The sequence below is a fragment of the Rhizophagus irregularis genome, chromosome 16 (genome assembly GCF_026210795.1).
Source record: "Rhizophagus irregularis chromosome 16, complete sequence".
NCBI classification, from domain to species: domain Eukaryota; kingdom Fungi; phylum Glomeromycota; class Glomeromycetes; order Glomerales; family Glomeraceae; genus Rhizophagus; species Rhizophagus irregularis.
This window is the reverse complement of record NC_089444.1, coordinates 983,372-1,008,224: the sequence shown is the minus strand read 5'-3', so window position 1 is coordinate 1,008,224 and position 24,853 is coordinate 983,372. Positions and strand designations below refer to the sequence as shown.

The 24,853-nt window shown below is 26.6% G+C and overlaps 5 protein-coding genes across 7 annotated transcripts; 3 read left to right on the top strand and 2 right to left on the bottom strand.

The window, feature by feature from the left end:
* Nucleotides 1-51: 51 nt before the first annotated feature.
* OCT59_007988 (uncharacterized protein) lies at nt 52-1,919 on the bottom strand. Of its 3 annotated transcripts, none has more exons than XM_066142163.1 (6): nt 1,643-1,919; nt 1,437-1,509; nt 1,283-1,365; nt 944-1,022; nt 810-841; nt 52-710 (listed from the first exon to the last, which is right to left on the bottom strand). In XM_066142163.1, exons 3-6 carry the CDS (start codon nt 1,296-1,298, stop codon nt 418-420), a joined length of 420 nt encoding a protein of 139 aa, XP_065999069.1. In that variant the 5' UTR covers nt 1,299-1,365; nt 1,437-1,509; nt 1,643-1,919; the 3' UTR covers nt 52-417. The 3 variants fall into 3 exon arrangements, with proteins under 3 accessions (XP_065999069.1, XP_025183578.1, XP_065999070.1); XM_025315101.2 differs by having other exon boundaries at nt 1,283-1,311; XM_066142164.1 differs by lacking the exon at nt 1,283-1,365 and having other exon boundaries at nt 944-1,019.
* Nucleotides 1,920-8,499: 6,580 nt separating this feature from the next.
* OCT59_007987 (uncharacterized protein) lies at nt 8,500-8,825 on the top strand (the record flags this gene model as incomplete). Its single annotated transcript, XM_066142162.1, has 2 exons — nt 8,500-8,688; nt 8,763-8,825. The coding sequence occupies 2 exons, from the start codon at nt 8,500-8,502 to the stop codon at nt 8,823-8,825; spliced, it is 252 nt and encodes an 83-aa protein (XP_065999068.1).
* Nucleotides 8,826-12,398: 3,573 nt separating this feature from the next.
* On the bottom strand, nt 12,399-15,033 carry OCT59_007986 (uncharacterized protein). The gene is made up of 11 exons (XM_066142161.1): nt 14,882-15,033; nt 14,683-14,812; nt 14,477-14,562; nt 14,255-14,391; nt 14,075-14,160; nt 13,833-13,985; nt 13,531-13,751; nt 13,268-13,466; nt 13,081-13,180; nt 12,908-13,019; nt 12,399-12,832 (listed from the first exon to the last, which is right to left on the bottom strand). The coding sequence occupies exons 1-11, from the start codon at nt 14,975-14,977 to the stop codon at nt 12,605-12,607; spliced, it is 1,548 nt and encodes a 515-aa protein (XP_065999067.1). The 5' UTR covers nt 14,978-15,033; the 3' UTR covers nt 12,399-12,604.
* A 1,208-nt stretch (nt 15,034-16,241) lies between these two features.
* On the top strand, nt 16,242-18,536 carry OCT59_007985 (uncharacterized protein; the record flags this gene model as incomplete). Its single annotated transcript, XM_025324946.2, has 7 exons — nt 16,242-16,481; nt 16,540-16,650; nt 16,726-16,949; nt 17,021-17,270; nt 17,355-17,431; nt 17,511-17,645; nt 17,736-18,536. The coding sequence occupies exons 1-7, from the start codon at nt 16,394-16,396 to the stop codon at nt 18,534-18,536; spliced, it is 1,686 nt and encodes a 561-aa protein (XP_025183576.1). The 5' UTR covers nt 16,242-16,393.
* Nucleotides 18,537-21,348: 2,812 nt separating this feature from the next.
* Nucleotides 21,349-21,585, top strand: OCT59_007984 (uncharacterized protein; the record flags this gene model as incomplete). Its single annotated transcript, XM_066142160.1, has 1 exon — nt 21,349-21,585. The coding sequence occupies one exon, from the start codon at nt 21,349-21,351 to the stop codon at nt 21,583-21,585; it is 237 nt and encodes a 78-aa protein (XP_065999066.1).
* Between the last annotated feature and the right edge of the window lie 3,268 nt (nt 21,586-24,853).

The following is a 24,853-nucleotide window of genomic DNA, read 5'->3' as shown; positions in this document are numbered from 1 at the left end:
TTTTGTACTTTTTTTTTTTTTTCTTTTTTTTTGTATATTAATTTTTTTTTTAAAGTAGATTAAGTAGATTGTAAGAATATTTTTGGAAAGTTTTTCGTAATTTGTGACAAAATTTTTTTTTTTCAAAAAAAAAATTTAAAAATAAATGTTTTGGATAACCTTTGAATTGATTTTATTGGTTATTATTTTGATGTAGATATTTTTTTTTTATTCTTTCTTTCCCAAATGGTAATATAAATTTTCGTTAAGTAAATTTTCGTTAAGTAAATTTCTGCTTGCGTAAATAAATCGTAAATAAATCGTAAATAAATAAATAAATAAATAAATTATACATATAATATTATCATATTGTACGTATAAGTATTGTGTATTTAACATATTGTGTATTAAATTTTTTTCTTCGTTTTTTCCCCTGATTCATTTGATTCGTTTCTCAGTCATACCAATATCATCATCCCTATCAGGAGGGAAAAAATCGCTTAACCTTGATTGAATAGTATTATCCCTTCCTCTATTATTAGTCGGAAAATAACCAAAACAATCAACTATTGTTAATATAAATAATAAAGTAGTAAAAGTCCACATTATAATAAGATTTATTAATCTTATAAAACAAGCCACACGTGTTAAAGATAATTTATATGGATAATTTGATGGACAAGTACTTGGAATTGGTGTCATATCTTGTGATGTCAGATGTGTATATATACCTTTAAGGAAAGAGATTTTTTATTGTGAAAAATATGAAAATGTGAAAATGTGAAATCATTCATTCATTTACGATAAAAGTTATCTATTAAAAAACTTACTTGCTATTATTAGGATTAAGAATGGTAAACAACTTTATATATAAAAAAAAATTTTTTAAATTTTTATAAGCGAAAAATTCCGATTGATATATTAAAAAAGAAATAAAGGTTAAATATATATATATATATTTTACCATAGTTGTTCTTTTAAATGACTCATTAATCCACCCATGTTACAACATAGATTCTTAAGAGCTGTAGCTATTAATCCTACTAAAAATTATTTAAAATAAAGAAAAAAAATTAAAATTATTTTAAACCCCTTCAATAAAAAAAGTCATATCGGCTGATTGGAAAAATCACGCCAATTAATATTTAAGCTCAGTTGATGGGTTCATTATATAACTGATGGGTTACTTATTGTCATTTAGCATATAAAATTATGGGAGGCTTTTCTGATCAGCCGATATGAACCCATTAAAATAAGTTAAACCCCCATTAAAATAAGTTAAAAACAAATTAAAAATACTTACTTGGAAATATAGTCATAGCAATTAAATAACTTTTTTAAATATACAATATAATAATATAATAATAATATTTACGTATATGAATACTAAGAAGAGAATTTTTTTAAAAAAATAAAAACATGATCATATTATATTTTATATTATTTATTCAACTTACATAATTTCAATTATTTCATTTTGTAAAGTTAATTCTTGTTTTGTTAAATTAAATAATAATAATTTTGAAACTTCTAAAAAAAAAAAAATAATTTTTTTTTTTTTTTTTTTGATAAATATTAAAATAATTATCGTTATTAAAATAGTAATCAATAAATTTACGTTTAAAAAAAAAGTAAATATTTAAAAAAAGTATGTTTTTTTTACCTAAAATTGGACATGTAAAGATCAATATAATATATATTGTTGCTATTAAACCTCTTATCGTATTTTTAACTTTCATTTTTTTTATAATATTCTCTTCTTTATTTAAACGTGTATTTTTTTTACCATATTATCTTCTTTATTTAAACGTGTATACAATACATATATATCTGTATATACATACATATATATATATACAAGTATATATGGGTGTATGAATGTAACGTACAAAGTTTGCACACAGTGTACGATAATTTTTTCAACAACAGAGTGAACAGACAAATAGGAAAAAAAAAAAATATCAAAAAAGTGAATTATTATATATATATATATTCATTAACATAAATATTCATTAACAAAAAAGAAAAAAAAATAATTCCGTTATTAATTTATTTAATTTGTAAGCCACTTTGGCTTAGCGATTTTCTTTTTTTCATTTATTTTTTTTATTATTTTATTCTTATGGCTGTGTATATACACAAAAATCAGGCTTAGTAAAAAAAAAAAAGTAAAAAAAGAAAAAATTTATAAATTCGGTATTCGATCCTTACGCGTTTTCCATCAGGAAAAAGATTCAAAAAAAAATAATTTTTTTTTTTAAAAAAAAAATATATAACAAAAATAAATATATATATATATAACAAAAAGTAAAAAAAAAAAATATAAAAATAATTTTTTTTTTAAAAAAAAAAATTGATCGGAAAAAAAAAAAAAAAGAATCAAAACAACAACAAAACTCCATCACATAAATATGCTTTTTTTTAAAAAAAGAAAAGAATTTCTTTTTCTAGTAATACAGTAATTCTATGTTGAAATAATTGATTTTTTAGTTCAAAAAAAAATTTCTAAGCCTGAAAATCTCAAGGGTGGCTTTGTTAAATTCGTACAACAAATTATTAAATCAAGAAATTAATCTTGAATAATCTTGAATATATAATAAAAAAAGATCAAAAATGATTGTTACAAAATAACAAACAAACAAATTAAAACATTTCATTTTTCTACTGAATATAGGATCGAAAAAATTTAATATATATATATAATTAATCTATAGAAACTTCTAGATTCTTTAAATTAGATTCATTAATCATAAAAAAAATATACATACAGTAGATCAAAAAAAAATAATAATGAATAATTTTTATTATTTACGAAGTTTTTTTTTTCATATTCTATAAATATAATATTAATAAAGAAAACTTCTCTACTTTCTCTTATTAAAATAAAATTTCCATATATTAAAAAAAAAAATTATTTTTATTTTCTAGTCCCATATTATTATGAAGATGGTCATTATCCATATATATATAGATCAAAAAATAATAATAAATAATTTTATTATTTAACGAAGTTTTGTTAACATACAGTAGATCAAAAAAATAATAATATTAATAAAGAAAATCTCCATACCTTCATATTAAAAATACTCTCCCTGGAGACAGTGGAAGCTTCGTTACATAGACATATTAAAAAAAAATATATATATTTTTAATTATTACTAGTCTCTCTTATCGATGCAACGACGAATATCAAGAAGACATATTATTATTAAATACTTCTTTATTCCAATAAATCTAACACACGCACATTATCTAAATTTTTATTAACTAGATTAACATACATCAACATAAGTTTATACTCTATTATTTATAATATTAAATTAGATCTAAATAAATAAAATTCAAATATATTCATTTGTAATATTCCAATTTTTTCTATCTATAATTACACTATTATATAATATATTTATGGAACGTGCTTATACCATTGTACCATTGTTAGAACAACGGCAAAATATATATCCTCAAAGAAGCAGAGTCAAGGAGAAAGGTATATCAGCTAAAATTTAGCAACACAAACAACACAGACTATTCAAAATTTCTATATAATATGAAATTTGAACAACTATAGAAAATTTAATTTATTTTGACTTTTTTGACTTATATGAAGTAATCTGATTTGTCTATTTAAAAAAAAAAAAAATCTTTCTAATAAAAAGCAAATATTTTATATATATAGTAAAGCTTATATATATATATACTATGCTTTTAACATCATAAATAAAATTTATATAAAATAACTTATTAGATAGAAAATTTGCATTACTGCAAAAGACACAATAGACATATGGCTAAACATATGGACACTTTTTATTCATTTATAATTTAAAAAAGTTTAATATTATCATGGACATGTCCACTTAACAACGTCCTGATTTTACATATCATATAATAAAAAAGAAATAAAAAGAACGTTAAAAAACGATACATTAAAAAAAAACTGTAAAACTACAAATTACTTTATTGGTCAAATTTATGAAGACTATTGTAGGAATGTACAAACACTTGTAGTAGGACAAAAAAAAAAAGATGACGAAAGTAATTATAGCTATTGACCTTTATTAGAAAAAGTAGATACCTCCACTTTTCATCTACAGGTCTCAGCCCTTTTATTTAATAAAAGATTAATATTCGTTTATTCGCAATTCTTCTATTTAATAAATTAATTAAAATTAATTAATGATGACCTTAAATATATAAATAGAAGATAATATAAATTAATAATTATTAATAATTATAAACTTCAAAGTTTAAAATTTTCGATACAAATAAATTATAATTTAATAAATATTATTAAAATACTTTATTATTATTTAATTATATTTTAGAATAATTATTATGCTTACAACATATTATAATAAAAATCTATAACTTATATGTTAGATTTATAAGTATTATGTATAAACCAAATTTATATATCATACATACATGAATAAAAAACAAATATAATTTATTTCAAAATCAGAAATATACATACAACTCAAACTCAGGTCAAGAAACTTACCAGTACAAAAAATACTCTATATTTCTGTTCTAACAGAAGCTGAATAGTAACAGTAACTGAGTCACAGGAGACGAATAGGTAGACTTAGGAGTAGTTTCTTCATAGAAGTAGCCATAGAAGTAGACTGAAAGCAATTTGCCATATTCATTGAAAATATAATAATATGATTTATATTTTTATATTAAAAATAATTTAAATTTGCAAATAAAATAATTATAATAAAGTTTATTATATATCTAAACAAATTTTTTTATAATGCCTTAAACAGTAGTGAACATCACTATTGGGCGGAATTTAGACATCATTTTTTCTCTTATGCTTTACAAGAATTTGCATGTTTAGATTGGCAAGCGTAAATATTGGGATCAATAGTGTCCTTTTATTAATATTATATCTCATTGAAATATCTTTTTTACTCTTATATAAAAAAAATTAAAAAAAATTTAATTTAAATAAGTTAATAAGTCATTGAGCGATCATTTTACCCAAAGGAAATTACAGTAACATCAGACATAAGAGAGTAATTATTTGCAAAAGAATTTTCGAAGTATTCAAATGCATAGAAGAATAATCTGTAGAAAGTAATGATATAATGGAATAATACCCTTTGAGCAGTAATATCTTTTCATAGTTTAGCAGTAAAGTATTCAAACAATACAACATTCATACAAAAAACTTTCAACAAAAGTTTTATCAATTACTTATATGAAAATTAATTTAATAGTATTATTAATATAATCTATTCAAGTAAAAAAAAAACAGTATTAAGTATAGCTATGATTTTGCAAAAAGCTGACAAATACTGATAAATATTTTTTTTTAAAAAAAAGATTCCATTAAATTTACGGATAGTGTTAAAATATATTAAAATTTATTAAAAAACATATAAAAGACTCATTTTGTCATTAATACAATGGATCTATAATATGAAATTTATTTGTAACATACTGGTATAAAGCTTGTGAAAAAATTTTATATTTTTACAATAATCATTGAGGAACTTGGGCATAAAAAATCTGAAATTTTTTTTTTCAAACAAATAATACAATCAAGATTTTTGGTCCCTACCTCTTTACCGCAAAAAAATAGGAGTGGTAAATTTTGAAAGGTGGCTGGAATTAATAAGAACAAACCAACTGGTTTCACATCAAGATGGGAAGCGGTTATACACCGAATATATAAGCCAATTATTATTGACAACAATACCTCGGAAACACCAATTCATTATAGTATAATCAAAAAATTTCCAAAAGAAATTGTTGCGATACTGATTAAATTTATTAATTATACTTTACTGATACCTATAGCATAGACTTACAATTTGTGTTTGGTAGATCAATAGATCAAAGACAACAAATATTAATAGATTACAATATATTTACTAATGGTAGTTTATTAAAATTTTTAAAACTCGATCGTCATATGAGTCTATTTTGAGGTTCTACTCAGAAACAATGGCGACATCCTTAAGGTTCTTTCTCAAATACAATGGCAATATACTGCAATTGGATGACGTAGATCTATTATTACTTTCCATCAAAACATAATATTATTATTTTTTTTTTAAAAAAAAACAATTTATTATAATGATTTATTATAATGATAATTTTAGAATTATAATCATAGTATTTGTTAGTGCATTACATTTTTTTGTCAAGCTTTATTATATAATTAAGATTTTCTCAAACATGACCTAACTGTTATTCTGATTCCTTCTCGTTGAATAAAATTAATTATTATTATTAAGTAATATTATTAATTAATTATGGTAAAAAAAATACCAAAGACTAGTAATTAATATATTTAGCATTGCAAAAAAAGCATTAATGGATACTATTTGTTATTACTACTTAGTACTAGTATTAGACATTAAATTTATAAAATTATTATAAAAAAAAATAACTAAAGCAAATGCTATATATATATTTAAACATTAATGGATACTAGTAGTTATCATCTTAATTTTTTAAAACAAAAAAAAATCTTAATTATAAAAAAAAATCAAGCAAACCGAATGGTCACACGTTGATACGAAATATTTGATACGAGAGAGAAGATAAAAATAAAATAACTTTTATTGACTATTAATATTTATAAAATAATTTATAGTAATAATCTTTAAAAAAATTATAATCAAAATCTTGAGAAAATTATGATGTGATTTTGAAAAAAGTAGGGAAAGAAATTATCAAAGTAAAAGTCTATAGTAATAACAAAATATTTATTTGATTTTATGACAATAATAGATTTAATGGTTAAAATATAATAACTGTTATCAAAAAAAAAACAGATAAAATTAGATGAAAACATCAATAATGGATGGATATAATTAATGTTACTTATTAATAATTATAAATTAATTTAGAAGATATAAATGGGTATATTATATTTCATTCAAGATAAATGAAATTGAGTAGTATAGAATATCAACACACGAATATTCACTTGATATCATAATTTGACATTTACTATGACGACTTTGGGACATATAGATTTATAGAGGATTATTACCAAAAATCTATTTGACTTCCCAATCAAATATACTTTAACTATGATGATAATATAAAATATAAAAATAATATTCATAATTATTATTGATTATTAAAGAATAAAATAAATATTTAATGATTATATAATATATATAATATTGAGTATAATTTTAAGATACAAGGATTTCTTAAAATTTAAATAACTCAATCTACCACTGGTAAGTTTCCTAATGGTTTACCTCTTGAACATAAATTTCATGTTATCTCACATCTATTTTTTATTCAATTAGGAAAATGAAGACATGGATATTTGGGATCAGATAAAGAAAGTGGAACCCAAAAAAAAGAGAGACCAACATGTATGTAATTTATACTGGGCATTGACTTGTAATCTTGTTTTTTTTTAAAATTGACTTTTTTGCTTTTATATTGAAGATCCTAATGAGTCAGAAAATAAAAGTCATGATAGTCACCTGAAAGACTAAAGAGAAACGCTGATTTCATGGAAAATAATGAAATTTGCCTTTTGAGAAGTCCCTCATCATCGGGAAAGAGCACTTTTGACGGTACTACAGGCGCATTTTGCCAGTAGTGATTATAATAGTATTTTTATAAGTCTTGCAGGTATATATGATAAAGAAGCAAACTACAATGAAAGCTCTTTAATGGATAAAAAAAGTCAGATGAACTTGAAATTAATAAATCCAAAAAGCTACATGAGGTACAGATTATATATGGGCTATGTTGAAGGAACTTTTGTCAAATAATTTATCCAATACTTGATCCTAAAATAACGCCTGTAGAATTTTGTTATACTTTCAGTTTGAATGACTTACTTCTAAAATGGAAAGAGATTAATCAGCTTACGAAAAATTTTGTTCAGTTGCATATGATTTAGGGCAGTGATCTCTTTAGAGTCCCAATTTTATTCAAAAAGCAATTCTTAATCTCACACATCTTCGTAATTGTGCCAAGAACAACCCGCTAGCCCATCTAGAAATTTTTTGGCAGGATCTACCCATAGAACCCATTCGATCTTAACACAAACACATACACTAGAAGAAGTGCCATCTTGCAAGAATTGCCTCGAGACCTCCTGGATTATGTCAATTAATTCTATTAACATTTTACAATCTATTCATAATTATAGTAATACAAATGTAGTGAATACGTTGTGATATCTAGCTTAACCAATTATTCTCAACTTTTTGTTGGAGACCAAAGATGAAGAGGTTGAATTTATTTGCAATATACTTCTCCCTTTTAACATTGATTATAATTTAAATCTCATTTGTAAGAGCCTAATTAAGTCAGATATTTTCTCCATAGTTGATGAATAAATACAATTTACAGCACCTATCATGCGAATTATCTTGAGCCACTGTCTATTTACCTCAAGAACTCCTATGTCTTTTCAACATTCTTAAAAATTTTTTATTGTGAACCATTGAACGTATGAGTCCATCTAAGTTGTCAAAATCACTTGGGAGAGGTCCTGATTCATATTTATATAAGAGGAGTTAGCAGATGGAGTGGTACTGTGCTGCCACTATTATAGCCCCAATAGAAGTATCAATAAGTGCTGATATTGGTCCCGTATTTGAAGAGTCAGCTGGTTTCTGGATTTTTATGTCAATAATAAACTATGCTGAGCTAATAAACGAGGGTGATCATTTGTTGGAACTTGCAAAAGCAAATATTTCATTGAAAGATCAGGTGATTATTGACTTCCATCATCATACAAAACAAGTGAGGGGATTAAACAAAATTTTTGGTACGTGCTCTATAAGGATAACCATAAAGTGTTACCATCAAAATGCAGTGGTTGGAAAGATCTTGCCTTGATGCGCTGAATTCATATTGCGAAAACTAAATTATTTGGTTTTAGTATTTCACATTGATTATATCATAAAACAATAAAAAACTTATTTGAACACTAAAGAAACCTGCAACTCTTTTATTTTTTTTTTTGTAAAATAAATGAAATGAATGACATAGTTACAGAGATGTAGATCTCCTTGATCTCCTTGAAAAAACTAATTAGCTTCGTTGCTTTCTATTTCAACTGCGAAATCATTTTTATAAGGGTTTTCATCTGCGACCAAATAGTGATAACAGACTTGGACAAAAAATAAAGCGTTAATGTAATTTTACATCGCACAGACAGGTCAGGTGATTTTCACTATTGAGTGTAATTGCACGTGATTTTATACAAGAAATCGATATTTTATTATTTATGAAAATTTATGAAAGAAAGTTTTTATATTTGTTTTTGATCGGATTAATTATATAGAATAGGCCAAGCCTCAAGTTTTTAAAATAAAAGACGGACAGCTCCCCGGTTTTCTTCAGGTTTCCTTGGGGTTAAGAGTGTAATTTGTTAAATAGATTTCCTGTATCACCTCTTAGTTCGTCTATATGTTAAAAATAAAAATAAAATAAAAATTATGAAATAAAAAGCATTGCTGAAACAACTGAATACATCGCATTACATAATGTGAATAAATAATTATCTATATGAGGACATGAATAGGACCTCTTCATCGTTTTCTTGAGGATAAGGAGGTCTTTCTACGAGAGTATTGATACGCAAGATGGGAAAATTATAGAAATTACTATTGCAGATTCATAAATATGGCTTGACTAACTGTAAAACTATTTACAGAAGAAACTATGGAATCATTAGGCTGGAAAAAATGATCTCGTATAGATCAAAGTTTACTTGACGATGTAAGTCTTGCTGGGCATTTCTGATCGAATCTTTCAGATTATTAACAGTCAGATTGTTATCAATTTCTACAGCAAAAATATTATTCTCAGTATCACTACGGAGTAAGCAGTTGAGATGAACGGCAGGCATCTTTCTTTTCTAAATACAAGGATGTACTGTATGAATATGTAACGTAAAAGTTTAAATAGGAAAAAAAAAATATCAAAAGTGAATTATTATATATAATTCATTAACAAAGAAATAATTCCGCTATTAATTATGTATACTTTGGCTTAGCGATTTTCTTTCATTTACTTTATTGTGTATACACAAAATCAAGCTTAGTAGAAAAGAAAAATTTTATAAATTCGAATGTAAAAATATAAAAAATTAAAAATTAATCGAAAAAAAAATGTAGATATTTTCAAGTTTGAAAGAAATCCACGTGATAAAGAAATCTTAACGGATGCGCAGCATTATATATGATTACAAACTACTCTCCTAAGCGTCTTAGCGCCTTTTATTCATTAACTATATGCGGATGATAATAGACAGAATAAACAAGAAAAAATCATGATTTCTGGTGCCTCCAAAGACATGATGTAATTAATAAATATACTATTGTATATACTTACAGTATATTAATAATATTTAAAAATTTGGCATCATCGCGTTTTCTGCTCAAAAATACAATCGATTTATCAATTAAAAAATCCATCAATTTCATCAATCAATTACTTCTTATGATCACATTATGATCTATATTAATGATTTTACGATAGTTTGCCAATATTGAAGATTTTAGATACTATCTAATTTAATTAAATTTTAGATTATAAAAGCGAAGGAATATTGGGAATTAAACATCAAATATTATAATCAAAAAGTAAATGATCCATTAAAAATTCGATACTTAAAATGATTATTTTTATTGTATGAAGGAAACGGTATTCAGATATTCTAAACGGAAACAACTCCGTCTATTATATCCGTAAAAAAACTCAAAAAACAAAAGGACTGAAGAATATAACCTCGCCATGAACCTTACAGGAGATGGGTCACGAATAGGTTCATATTTGTCAATAAATGAATCCAACGAATGGAACGTCTCGATATTTCGATAATTAATAAAGTACAATGGAAAAAATTTAAAAACTAGAGGAAGCCAGCATTTGAGAATTTTTTTTTTTTTTTTTTGATATTACAGATCAAAGAATTAAGTTTCAATTAAAATATAATTAATATAAATATAATTGAATTTACCATTTACCATAAATTTTAATTAATAACAATCTAGACAATAAATTAATTGATTTTAATATTATAAGGCTTAGAATAACACATTAAATTATTTCACTGTAATTAAAAAATATATATATTTATCTCAATATAAGTGATATTAATTATTGATAATATCATATCTGTTTTTGAACAATAAAAATATATTTAATTTTATAGATTTGTATGCGGTATGTGCTTTTAACGATATAAATATAGTCTTTTGAATCTTTAATATTTAAATCAAATATAGTTGTGACGTTGATTTATCTAAATGACCGGTTTGTTGCGTAACAGAGTTGGAAGGTTGTGATGTAATGTCGTAGAGTTGTAACGTTTTGCCATAATTTTCCAACCAGTTGTAATTGGTGTAATACATGTAATTGGTGTAATACACAAGATTTAACCACAGTTTTATTAATATTGATTTATAATTTTTTTGTATCACACGAACATTTTTAATAAAAATTCTTAGGATTTTCATTTGTAAAAGTATTAAATATTAATATCTATATTGAAAACTTTATTCATAAATAATTGTACAAATGCGTATATACCATACTCCTCTCTTTCATTATTATTAAAAAAGAGTTCATTAGGGTGAAAAATTGAAGATCGGAAATCAACATATCCGAAATATTCAAGTTTAAGTTCAACTCATCAGCTGTATGAAAGTGCTCAACTGGAGATGCTTCTTCCTCAAGTTCATTAAAAACTGTATCTTGATATTTTTTACCATTTTAGGAGAAATTTCTTCTTGAGTTTGATAAACTGTTCTGTAGATCAAATCGATAAATCTTTGCCAATCCTTCTAATCTATCCACTCTTAATTGAGTTCGGCATTTCCATATAGCCATCCCAAAGATGAAAACATTCGTTCACATGCTGCAGTACTTTTCGTTATGGAGAAGAAAATCGTTGTAGATGATTTGCTTGGCATCACATGTATTCCCCCACATTAATGGTGATTGAATATGGAGCTATATGGGGATTTAGCTTTCCATTTACAATACATTTTTGAAAAATCTGATTTTTTTTAAATTAAATTTTTTTGATTTACATTTTAATTTTTAATTATAATTTGCCGATTTACAACTTTAATAATTACTCTTTACAGCATAATTACGTATTACAACTTTAATACGGCACGTTACAACTTTAAGCCGTAGTTGTAAATCAGGGTTACAACCCAAGTTGTAATCCAAAATACCATAATTAATACTTTCGGCAGGCAACTTTAGTTTAGACAATAAATTTATACTTCGTCAACCACTCCAGGTGTTGATTATGACGAGATTGTTGTTTTGTTGCAATTGTTGCAATTTAAATAATTTTATTATTATGCCAATATATATATAGTAAATATTGTAAAATTAAGGAATACAAGAATTTCATAATTAATAAAGACAAAGTGTTCAAAAATTTCAAGCGACAATTCTAATAAAATAATAAAAAAAAAACTGATTTTTATTAAAATAAAATTATCGTTATATATATGCTATTTTGATCTCACAAAACAATAATTTTTTCACCACGATTCATCCATAATAAAAAAATCTATTATTTACAATTCAAATAATTCAAATAAAATTTAATAACTCTTCCCTAAACCATTTAATACACTCTAAAATAAACCGCACATCCTTAAAGAGATTTACCATTGCAACCATAATCATTGTGCAAACCAATAGTTTCAGGAGAATGTAAATTATTCATACGATTCTTTGCCAAATCACTTCTAACATTCTCTAAGTCGTCCAAATATTTTGACGTAACACGTCCTGTAACATATTCTCCATTAAATACCGAACAATCAAAGGTTTTAATATTTGAATTGAATTTTCTACATGATTCTAATAAATCATCTAATTTCTTTATTGTATATAGAAAAAAGTGGTGTGAGAAAAAAACTAAACCAAGTAAATCCTATTCATGATTATTTTTTACCTGATATATTATAACATCGGCACCAATTTCTTTAGCAACCGAATCTTCGTTACGATTATATGCTACAAGCTCTTGACGTGTTGGCATATCAATACCATAAACATTAGGATATCTACAAAAGATTTCAATTAATATATTATAATTATACGCAAAAAAATATGTATCATCAATACCTAATAGGAGGAGCGCAAGACGCGAAATAAACTTTCTTGGCACCAGCATCGCGTGCCATCTGAACAATTTCTTTTGAAGTTGTCCCCCTAACAATCGAATCTAATGCATAAAATCAAAAAATTATAAAAAAAATTTATATTTTCTCCAAACGAAGACTTCCAACAACTTTTAATAAAAACACAATACCATCAACTATTAAAACGTTCTTGCCGGAAAATTCTAATGCCATGGCGTTTAATTTGCGTCGGACATTTATTCTCCTCATATGCTGTCCTGGCATTATAAATGTACGTCCAATATAACGATTCTTAATAAATCCTTCTCTATAAGGAAGTTTTAATTTATGAGCTGCTTGTAATGCTGCTACGCGACTGGTTTCAGGGACCTAAATTTTTAAATTTTTAGTTTCCAAAAAGAAAAAGTTTTTTAAAAAAAATCCGAATGCTTACCGGAATCACAACATCAATATCCATATTATCCCCACATTTTTTTACAACTTGATCAGCCAAATATTCACCCATTTCTAATCTTGATCTATATACTGATATACCATCAATTACGGAATCAGGTCTTGCAAAGTAAACATATTCGAATATACATGGCGTAATATTTTTTGATACAACTAATCGACGACTTGTTATTTTTGTTTTCGTTATAATTATTGCTTCACCTAAATAATTAATAAATGAATGAAACTGGATTGTTAATATAATCATAAATTGACTTTTTGGAAAATTTGAAATATACTTGCCTGGATTTATATCTCTAACTTCAGTAAAACCTAATGCATCTAATACTACACTTTCTGACGCAATCATATAATCAGTTCCTTTCGTACTTTCTCTTTTTCCGTAACATATTGGTCTAATCCCATTTGAATCTCTAAATCCAATTATGCCAAATCCTAAAATTTTACAAGTTAATTAACCTAATTAATTTTGCACTTTTTAAACTTTCGAAAAAAAATAGCGCAAGTTAAATTCGCCAACCAACCTGCAACCATAGCTACACATGCATAGGCACCTATACACTGTTCATACATTCCTTTTATAGCTGTAAAAATATCTTCTTCGTCAATTCTAAATATTAAAATTTAGGAAAATCAGTACATTAATTTAGTTTAAGTAAACGTACCTAATTTAAATTGGATTCTTTATTTATTATTTAACATACCTAACTTTATTTGTTTTTTGTAAATTATTAGCGAATATATTTAATAACAATTCCGAATCAGAATCGGTGTTAATATGACGATGAGTGTTGAAATCTAAAAAATCTTCTAACTCTTGTGCATTAATCAAATTTCCATTCTAATAAGGTTAGAAAGATAAGTTAGATGAGATTTTTGTTTAAAAAAATCGTTTCTTTGATATATATATATATAACGTAACATACATGACCAAATACTATTCCGTATGGACTGTTGACATAAAACGGTTGTGCTTCAGAATGTGAGGACGTTCCAGCCGTAGGATATCGTACTAAACAATTAATTAAAGTAAAATAAAATTAGATCATTATCATAATTTCAATTTTATTCATTATTCAAGATATTATATCTTTCATCTATCATTTTCATATTTTCAATACTATACGCGTACCATGACCAATTCCAAGACTTCCAACTAAATTCTGTAGATGTTTTTGATCAAAAACATCTCTTACCATTCCATTTCCTTTACATTGGTAAAATCTTCCCTTTTGTCCACACGTAATGATTCCGGCAGCATCCTTTTAACGAAACGTAAAATGAATTAGAAAATAAACATTAATAACTGAAGTGTTAAGAAAATTCATTACCTGTCCTCTATGCTGTAAAAGTTGAAGACCTTCAAATAATTCTAAATTGGCTGAAGCATTTGAATCAGCTAATAACAACGCTAAAATTCCGCACATTATTTTCAATTATTTTTTTTACAGCAAATTTCATAATTCGCTGACCACATTAAGTCGAAAAAAAAAAAAAAATTCGAGGCGCGATGCCATAAACCAGTAGCATAATATATATCTAATGTAGTACATATGACAACATTTACTATTTTACGATTACCCTAAACCAAAATGGGATAAAAAAAAGCCCTTATATGAGTTATATCTATATTAATAAGCAATCTCCTTTTGCATTATAATTTTTCCCAAACAAGTTGAACTCCATGAGAAAAATGGTTAATAATAGAGTGTGAAACATTTCACGCAGTAGTAGCGTGCTTTTACGTAAAAAATTTTACGATTATTATTATTTTAATAGGACGTAAATTACATCATCGTTAGAAAGAAAGCATTTCACGTGAGTTTTTTAATTAAGCAATTCGTGTAAAATTTTTTTTGATTTTTGATTATCAAATATCAAGAAAATGATTATCATGCACCATGTGATTTATGCAATGTTCGCATAATCATGGGTAACCAAATAATAATACAATATTACTAACGTGCTCCGGTGGTGGTGTTAAAAATACCAAATTCGTCCGCGTGATGCAAGGTTAAGATTTAAACAATTACACATTACACTATCTCTTCGCAAAAAAAAAAAAAAAAAAAAATCAACTTCACTCTATATCACAAAAAACGAGCAAAAAAATCAAATCTTCTCAAATCACCAGACACACTAAGTTAGCTATTAGCTTTCGGTTTTTTCACTCGAAAGGAATTTTTTTATTCCATAAAAGGTAATCATACGAGAGTCCATGGATCAATCCGCGGATATCGAATAGTATTTATTTATCGCTGTTTTCAAATCTGGAAAACCCAGAATTTTCTTGGAAAACTATGTAGAGAAGGGTCGATTATTGTGCGATCTTTAAAGGAATTCATGCAGAAATCTCAATAATTTAAGTAGTTTTCCTATGAACAAGTGTTAAAACTTTGCGTAACACTACCATATTTTTAAAAGAAACTACTTTAATAACTGAAAATTTCACAAGATTTCCTCTGGTAATCACTAATAATCTACCGATTTCCTTAGAGGGGGGTCACACTAATTTGAAAACGGCGATAAAAAATGAACAACAATAAGGCTAATTATTTTAATTATTGAAGTAAATCCGGTTGGAATTTAAACCATATTCCGTATAATATTTCCATTATGGATAAGTTGCAGATCTTTAATATAAATTTGCATATAAATAGGTGAACCCATGGGGGCTTTTTTTTATCTCATTTTTTATTTACGAAAGTACGAAAGAAATCATTCAAAAATAATTTTTTTTTGTTTTTTCGTATATATTAAATCTTACATATTTTCATAATCCTTATAATCTTTGATTTTTATTATTCTTATAATAATAATAGTAATTTCTTTCTAAGAATAAAATGAAATCGCAAGCACAAGATATACTTGATGGCGATGCCGCAGAACTTGATCTATTAGTTTCACAAATGAAAGATTTAATGGTTGGATGTAAGCATTTTATTTACCTTTCATTATCAATTCATAATTAAAATTTCTTTATTTTTAGATGTAAATGAAAGTCGAAAGCCAGGAGCATTAGTAGTAGAGTATAAACTACCGGAAGAATTAAAACCATTAATAGATCTAGATCTACCATATACTGGGATTGGTATTCCTGGTAAGGTTCTTATCTTAATTGTTATTTTGTTAAACTCTATTTAATTTTTCTTTTTCTGACATTATAAAAAAATAGGATTAATGCCAATGTTACGGAATATATTACGTTATAGTGTTAATACATGGAATCCAGGGTTCATGGATAAATTGTACGCAGGAACCAATCCTGTTGGGATTGTAACCGATATGTTAATATCATTATTAAATGCGAATTCACATGTTTACCATGTATCTCCAGTGTTGACACTAATGGAAGATTGTGTTTCGGAGAAATTAGCAAAATTGTTAGGAATGGGCGAGGTAAATACATTAATTTGTGAGTTGTTCAGATTTGTCAAATTCATCTAACTAGAATTAAAAAAAAATTTTAGAGATCAGGAGGAATAACATGTCCAGGAGGAGCATTTTCAAATCAACTCGCAATGTTAACGGCAAGAAATTATATGTTTCCAGAGATTAAAACTAAAGGGTATTGTACTTTCGGCAAGAAGCTTACGGTATTTACTTCGAGTTCTGGACATTATTCCGTTGAGAAAACTGGTATGGCACTAGGATTAGGATTAGACAACATAATTAAAGTTCCTTGTGATGATCAGGGAAGAATGCGTCCAGATGAATTAGGTAAGATCCTAGGTAAAGATTCAGTTTCTTTTGGAGTTTACGAACTAACATATTTTTTATTTTTTATTTTTTTCTTGTGCATAGAACAATTAATTATACAGTCATTGGGAAGAAAAGAAACCCCATTTTTTATTAATGCTACTGCTGGTACGACCGTTTTGGTATGAAATTTTATTATTATTATTGTTGCTTTATTTACGTATTCTTGCGTTATTAATTTCGCATACTTTTATATATTAGGGAGCCTTCGATCCACTAAAGGAAATTGGGAAAATTGCCAAGCGATACAAGCTCTGGTTTCACGTTGATGGATCATGGGGTGGGAGTCTTATATTTTCCGACAAACATAAGCACAAGATTGAAGGTTCATCTTTGGTTCGTTATTAAAAACTCTTTTTTTTAAAAAAAATAATTTACTCTAATTTAACTGACTAAACAATATTTTTTCAATTTATCAAACAAAAGGCTGATACTTTTGTGCTGAATCCACATAAATTACTCGGAACACCATTACAATGTTCATTCATATTAGCGTCAGATCGACAAATATTTAAGCAAACAAATTCACTAGGAGCACAATATTTATTTCATGACGATTCTAAGTATGATTTAGGAGATAGTACAGTTGGATGTGGCAGAAAGCCTGATGCAATAAAATTATTTATAGGATGGAAAATATATGGTATATCAGGATATAAAAAAAGGATAGAGCATGCATTTAAAATGGCTAGATATTTGACTAATTTAGTGAAAAATAATAATAAGTTTAAAATGGTATTAGAAGATCCACCAAATTTACAAATATGTTTTTGGTATATTCCAAAGGGGATGAAAATCTTAGATCGAGAAGAAAAAGAAACCAAAAAATATCAAACTTGGAAAGAACAAATGACTTTAGTAACCAAAGAAATTCACAGAAGGTTGCGGGAACGCGGTAGATTTTTATTTGATTATTCTCCTTTAGAATTGAATGGAAAAGAATTACCTATATTTTTTAGAGTAGTGATAAATGCACCTTCAATTAATGAACATTATTTGGATGAAATGGTTAGAGAAGTTGAAAGAGCGGGTGAAGATGTATTGGAATATTTGGAAGAGAATAAAATTCTTCAAGATGGTTTAAGATCTGAGAATCATCATATAAATGGAAATTATAACGTAAATGGAAACCATAGCGTAAATGGAAATCATAGCGTAAATGGAAATCATAGCGTGAATGGAAATGGATATATCAATCACAATGGGTTGAAAAATTGGAATAGCTAATGGTAAATTTTTTTTTAAAAAAAGTTTCGAAGCGTTAACCAATGTTATTAATAGAAAGAAATATTATGCAAAATTCATAGAAGGAAAAAAATCTTTTTTTTAATTTATATTTATTTAATTATAAAATTATTTACTTAATTAATTTAATTCACGAATAAATCATTCATATTTAATAAATACCCAGAAATTTTTACATTCGCCATTTTTTCTGAAAATTTTTTTTTAATTTTACAATATTGATAAGATTTTTCGTATCATTACAAGCCACTAGAATTAACACGATGCATTAAGAAGGTTTTACATAAATAAGTATATATATATATACACTCAAAGCTCTCAAACTTTCACTCTCAAGAACTAAAACTTGCTTCTTTATCACTTACAAAATTATCCAATATGAAATCGGCGTTAAATTGTCACAGTTGACATCAGCGAAAAAATCATCGTTGACGGTAATGAATCGACTTAGACTATATTAAAAATCTCACACTTTGAACTTCTCTTTTGTAAGAAATCGTTAAAGCTGTATTCAAGATTCTTATATGAATCTTTGAAAGATTAACAGTAAGAAAGTTGACAGTTAAGAAGGCAATATTAAAGATTATAATAAAGATTGTTATTGAAATAAAACTAATATCTAGAAGGGGACCTCTATTCTTACTTAGTAGTTATTTGATGAAACTCATGAGCATTAAAGTGGATATCATTTGTATTATCGTACAATCGTATTACTTCCCATAGGGAGTTTCAGACCTTTGATTAATTAACTTGTGTTTAAGAAAAGACGCTTTTGGAAAGAAAATCTTAAGAAATGTCTATTTTCCAACTGGCCAAAATCTGATAAATGCAAATCCCGATTAAATCAAAATCCTGACAGTCACAGATTTAAAATCTTGACAGCCAAAATCCTGACTGAGATTCGATCAGATGAACTTGAGATTAGTTGATTTTTTTAATGTAATTATTTCTAATTTCTAGTAATATACTGTACATAATCCTTTTAACTAAGATAAAAAATTTTTTCTTTTAATTTTCATTAATAATATAGTAACGTTAGTTAATTGAATAAAAAAATTTGCAAACAATTTACATTAAAATTATATTTTAATTATATTGCTTAATTGTAAAATTTATATAATTTTTTTTTTAAAAAAAACCGAGATTTTTAACTGTCAGAATTTGTGCCTATCGGGATTTTATTTCAACGGGATGGGTTTGTCGGGATCTTGGTGTCGGATTTGTGGTAAACCCTTTCCAGTGATTAAAGTTCAGATCGTTTCCTGTGTCATGCATGCGAATGATCTACTCAAAAATTTATTTTGTCCCAGGTCTTATGAAAACAGCTGTAAAACTGCAGTTTTCAAGCAAAACCGAACCGACCGCAAAACTGACCGATAAAACTGAACTATAAAACCGATTGCAAAAATACTGCAAAATCGAATAAAATAATGCCATAAAGTATCAATTATAATTTTTTGAATAATATTCTTTGAATTTACGTAATTTATTACAACAATAACGCCGATGTTGTGATTTTTCAGAGAAACGAAAAATCACGTGATCAACGCGTAAATTCGATACAATAGGCTGATTGGAAAAATCAAGCCAATTAATATTTAAGCTCAGATGATGGGTTCATTAATAGCTGATGGGTTAATATAAAATTATGGGAGGCTTTTCTGATCAGCCGATATGAATTTCAAAAATGAGAATATTATACATAAAAACACTAATAGTTTTAATGGTATTATCAATGAACAAATCATTTTTTTTTTCAGAATATATTAAAAATTTACAATTATATAAAACTGACGGTTAACCGGTCGGTCTGGATTGAAACCGAACCGATAACCGAACCGGTAAAAACCGGTTATGATCGGTTATAACCGAACTTTTGGCATCCCTACTTCCCTAGATATATTACATTTTATTGTCAAATAGTTATTGAATACCCCATCCAATAACTATTTATTATCTCAATTTGTAACGATCATAATATTCATTAACATTAAAATTTAACAAAATAATGTTATCATTTATTATGTATATGATTACTCTTATATTTTTCTATTTTTGTTTCACAATGATAAAGACGTTGCAAGAGACAATTAAATTTTATCTGATGACTAATGTCATAATGCTTTCAAATATGCTTCAGATTTGACATTTAGTTACAGAGCTGTGGCTTTATAGATAACGAGGTAATGACGACTTTTAAATTTTCAAAATATTATTAAGAATTTCAAGTTTGCCTAATCGCAAACTATTATATTCATTTTCGAAGGGTTTCAAAAAGAACGAAGATTTTTAAAGTTAAATAATGAAGTCCAGAACCATGGCCTTCTATAAAATTTTAAATATGGAGGTTATTTTGAAATTAGCGTATAGGGTAGAATTTATTATTCTCGGTTGTATGTATAACGTTTAAAATGAGTATAAATGTATAATGTTAATCAACATATTTATTTACATTATTTTTTATTACATTCTAAGATAATAATAATTTGTACCATTTTTTATTTTATCATCTTTTTTTGTTGTTTTTCTAATCCGTCACTATTAAACTTATAATTCTTTTTCAATCTCGATTACTTTATCACATCTCCTATTCATTGATATTGACATAGCTCGTATACCAAATGTCCTCTACTACTTTCATATCTTCTTTAGATTTTGCTATTTTCTCAAATTCCCTATTAACGATCTTCAAATAAAACTTTTTTAACCATGAATACCTGCTTTGCTAATAAGCAGAGGTAGCTAAATATTTTACGTGAATAATTATAACACGAAAAATAAAATAGTTAATTTAATGGAAATATGCTGTATAGATTTAAAACAGATAAATTATTCACCAAAGAAAGAAATAGTTGGCGATTTTGCAAAGACGCAGTGGTGCAGAAAATTTTACATACCAACATGGAGTGAGAAAGAGATTGAGATTTCAATTCAAGAAAATATTACTACAAGTCTATTAGAAACATTGGAAAATAAGTTTGAGTTATGTGGTGGGATAGCAAGATGGATCTATAGCCAATCACTACTATAAGACATTAAGTTGGTTATCGCTGAAGCAACCTCATCATTCGGATCAAATAAGCTCTGTAATCAAACTAGTAACTTCTTAGGTGATGAATATACTCATAAATTAATTCATGTACATACCAATCTTGAAGAATCAAATGAAGGAAATGGTCCATATACACCGCTTCCTTCTGCTTTTTGGGTCCGAATATATTATAGATATATGTTTAGAGAAATTGAGGAATTATAAGGAACATCTTCGCAATTTTGTTGAAGGTGCAGGGAATATACTAGGAATGGAATTATCCATGGACAGTTATTCGAATTGGTATCACATTCAATTCTTTGTCAAGGAGGAACTCGTTTTTATAATGTTAACGAGACAAGAACAAGTATATTATCGGTACTTGCTGGATTTTTTAAAATTTTCCATAATCTAACCAATTTGTTCTGTACACTTTGCCAAACTCATCCAATTTCTAAAAATTTTGCAAGTATAGATAGTTATGTCGTTACAATAAGCTATTTCGGGTGTTAAGCAGGAAGGGCTAAGGGCAGTATAGGGAATCTTGGATCTTTCTCATAGAATTGACTTTTACTTTGTGTTACCAAAGAAGTATATATTTCATTTAGTACGAAAAAACAGAATTATGAGGGAAAGGGTTTGCATCGATAAATGGATAATGTAGATCAATATGCAATATGAATATGCATAGATCTTGGAGAGCATTTGTTTTAAGTTTTTGGTTACATAATCTTGCTATTTTACTATGTATGATAACAAAATGATAAATGATTGCTTTTAAATATCTCTTTTTTTTTCAACGAACGTATAGCAATTTATTTGATAAAATATTTCGTATAACAAAAATATGTTGCTGTCCACTAGATTTATTCCATGAGAATAGTTATTTGTACTATAAAAATTGAAAAATTGTTAATAAGAATTAATAAATAACGACAATAAATATCTTATACAAAATTTGATTAATCTGTTTGAAAAGATGGATTCTTTCTGGCAAGAAATCTGAGTCGTTGCCAAATGTATTTTCTTGTCCTGATGTAAGTAAGATAAAAGATAGTTCGATGATTGCATGAGTGTTGTGGGTTTAAAATGTTAAGACCAACTAAGAGAGCCTTGTCTCTTAATTGTGAAATTTTCGCGCTCAAATTATCTGTTATAAAGGATGAGTTAAGATCAGCGGCTAGTATGACGTTAATATACACTAAATTTGATTGTGCTTCGGTTCGGTATAATAGTTGATAATTGTTTGTGTTTTTTTTCAGAATTAAGAACGGAAGGAATTTTCATTCTAAACTGCTCCTTTTTAAGCCTGATCAGTTTGGATAACGCCGGAATTGACTCTCTTAGTGATGATTAATATAGTGATCAATTACCGTAAACTCTATTCAAATGAAAGGATCGGGGCATTCAATTCTATCATTCCATCCCATGAGAACTACTGTTTTGAAAATGTAGACTATCTTTGGATAGAATACTTTGTTAATTAAATATCTCGCATGTGCTATTAAGATTTTTTTTTTCTTGACACGATTTTTAAGATGTCCCTTATATTTTTAATTTTTTTAGTTAGTCTTTTCGTGTTTTTAGTGAGATCCATATACCTAGAGATACGGTCTTTTCATTGTTTCCTAGAGACGTACCGGTTGGGTGGTGGAGCTGAAGGATCATTAGCTCGCATTTTTTTGTAATTATAGTAATGATCCAGATTCTCGATTTTACTAATATCTTGAAAGAATATCCATAATTCTTTGTGATAAGTTTTGCATCTTCTATTACATTATTGAGTAAATGGATCGGATTACGAGTGGAATCTCCTTTAAGTCCATTCACAAAGAATTGTATTAAGCGTAAAAATCCTTCCCAGTTTAGTGGTTAACATCTTTGCTAATGTTTTCCCTAGTATGTCAAATAATGCGACTAGTCTTACATTTTCCATATTGAATATGAATTTATTCGGCTTCGGTATTGGAATTATGGTGGAGAATTTCCAATATTTGGGACAGAGCCTGCTTGTAATAAAATATATAAAAATTAATATGGCCCAACTATATTGACGGAAAGTCTATATAATTAATTCCAGATGTTCCTGCTGCATTTAGATATCTACCTATGTATCTCACGAAAGAGGTTCGTACGCGTCCTGATAATGATTGAAAAGTCGGTAATATCAATTGACTGTCATGTTTTGTGATGAATGATTGCGCTTCTTGAATTGATGTTCATAACTAGTGGTGACTTTTCTTTATGTTATCAGGATCCAAAAGTCGATAAATGTTCCTTAGCTGATTTGTATCAACCAATCTATCTATGACTATATTTTTTCAAGAACATTATTAATCCATTTCGATTGATCATTATCGTTATGGATTCTAGCATCATTTTTTCCTCTTTTTGCTTTAATTTAATTATAGTTTTGACATTAAAATCTATGGGTCTGAAAATTATCTAGTATAGTATTAAATTTTAGTTCTGTTATGCTTTTAATATTTGAATACCTTTGTTTTGTAATTTAAATGCATAAAAAGAATCTAACATTAAAAATTCGGTAATATTGCAAATATCTTATTACTGGAAATAAAATGAATAGAGTAGAGAGTTTAAAGGGAGAAATTTTTCGACATAAAGTGACCACTACTCTAAACTACCTAAATACTAATTTTTTCGCTATTTATATTCCGTTCCTATTTATGCTAAAATTTTTGCAAATATGTTTGTTTATCTATCTCCAACTAAAATCGATCATATGAAAGATTTTGTTTTTAATTACCGCTAACTTGCCATGAGATGATTTATTTTCAGACTTATTGTGAAATTTCAGATCAAAAATTAGAAACACTATTTCTGATTCACTCTTAGGCTGTTAGCCGGATTCATTTTTCCGGTTTTTTAGAATTAGGTTTAGGACTAGTTAAGTTTAGGGTAAGGGGATTGGGATTAGAATTAGGATTAGATGTTGAAAATGCGACTACAATGCTTATGTCTTGTGGACTTAGGGTTTTTTTTATATGTAAGGACTCTAATTGTCGCCATTAATTGTCACATCCATAATATTATATAACTATAAAAATTTATCCGTTATTTCTGTAAAAACTCCGTAAAAATGAGCCTTTCACGGATCCATTCACGGAAAATGTAAATAATTCGATAAATTAGGTTATTATTAATTCCGGAAATATGAGCCTTTTACGGAAAAAAAGACGGAATATAAAAAACGGATCGACTTTTTTTTACAGGGTATGTAACCCGGCTACCATTTTTTGGAGGCGAC

What these genes read in the sequence shown, in the direction of transcription:
- OCT59_007988 (XM_025315101.2), bottom strand. Translation starts at nt 1,718, where the DNA reads ATGAAAGTTAAAAATACGATAAGAGGTTTAATAGCAACAATATATATT. An exon ending in AATGAAATAATTGAAATTAT is followed by an intron (nt 1,312 to 1,436) that starts GTAAGTTGAATA and finishes TATTTAAAAAAG; the next exon opens with TTATTTAATTGCTATGACTA. An exon ending in CATTTAAAAGAACAACTATG is followed by an intron (nt 842 to 943) that starts GTAAAATATATA and finishes TTATATATAAAG; the next exon opens with TTGTTTACCATTCTTAATCC.
- OCT59_007986 (XM_066142161.1), bottom strand. Translation starts at nt 14,977, where the DNA reads ATGTGCGGAATTTTAGCGTTGTTATTAGCTGATTCAAATGCTTCAGCC. An exon ending in AAGTCTTGGAATTGGTCATG is followed by an intron (nt 14,563 to 14,682) that starts GTACGCGTATAG and finishes TTAATTGTTTAG; the next exon opens with TACGATATCCTACGGCTGGA. An exon ending in ACGGAATAGTATTTGGTCAT is followed by an intron (nt 14,392 to 14,476) that starts GTATGTTACGTT and finishes TAACCTTATTAG; the next exon opens with AATGGAAATTTGATTAATGC.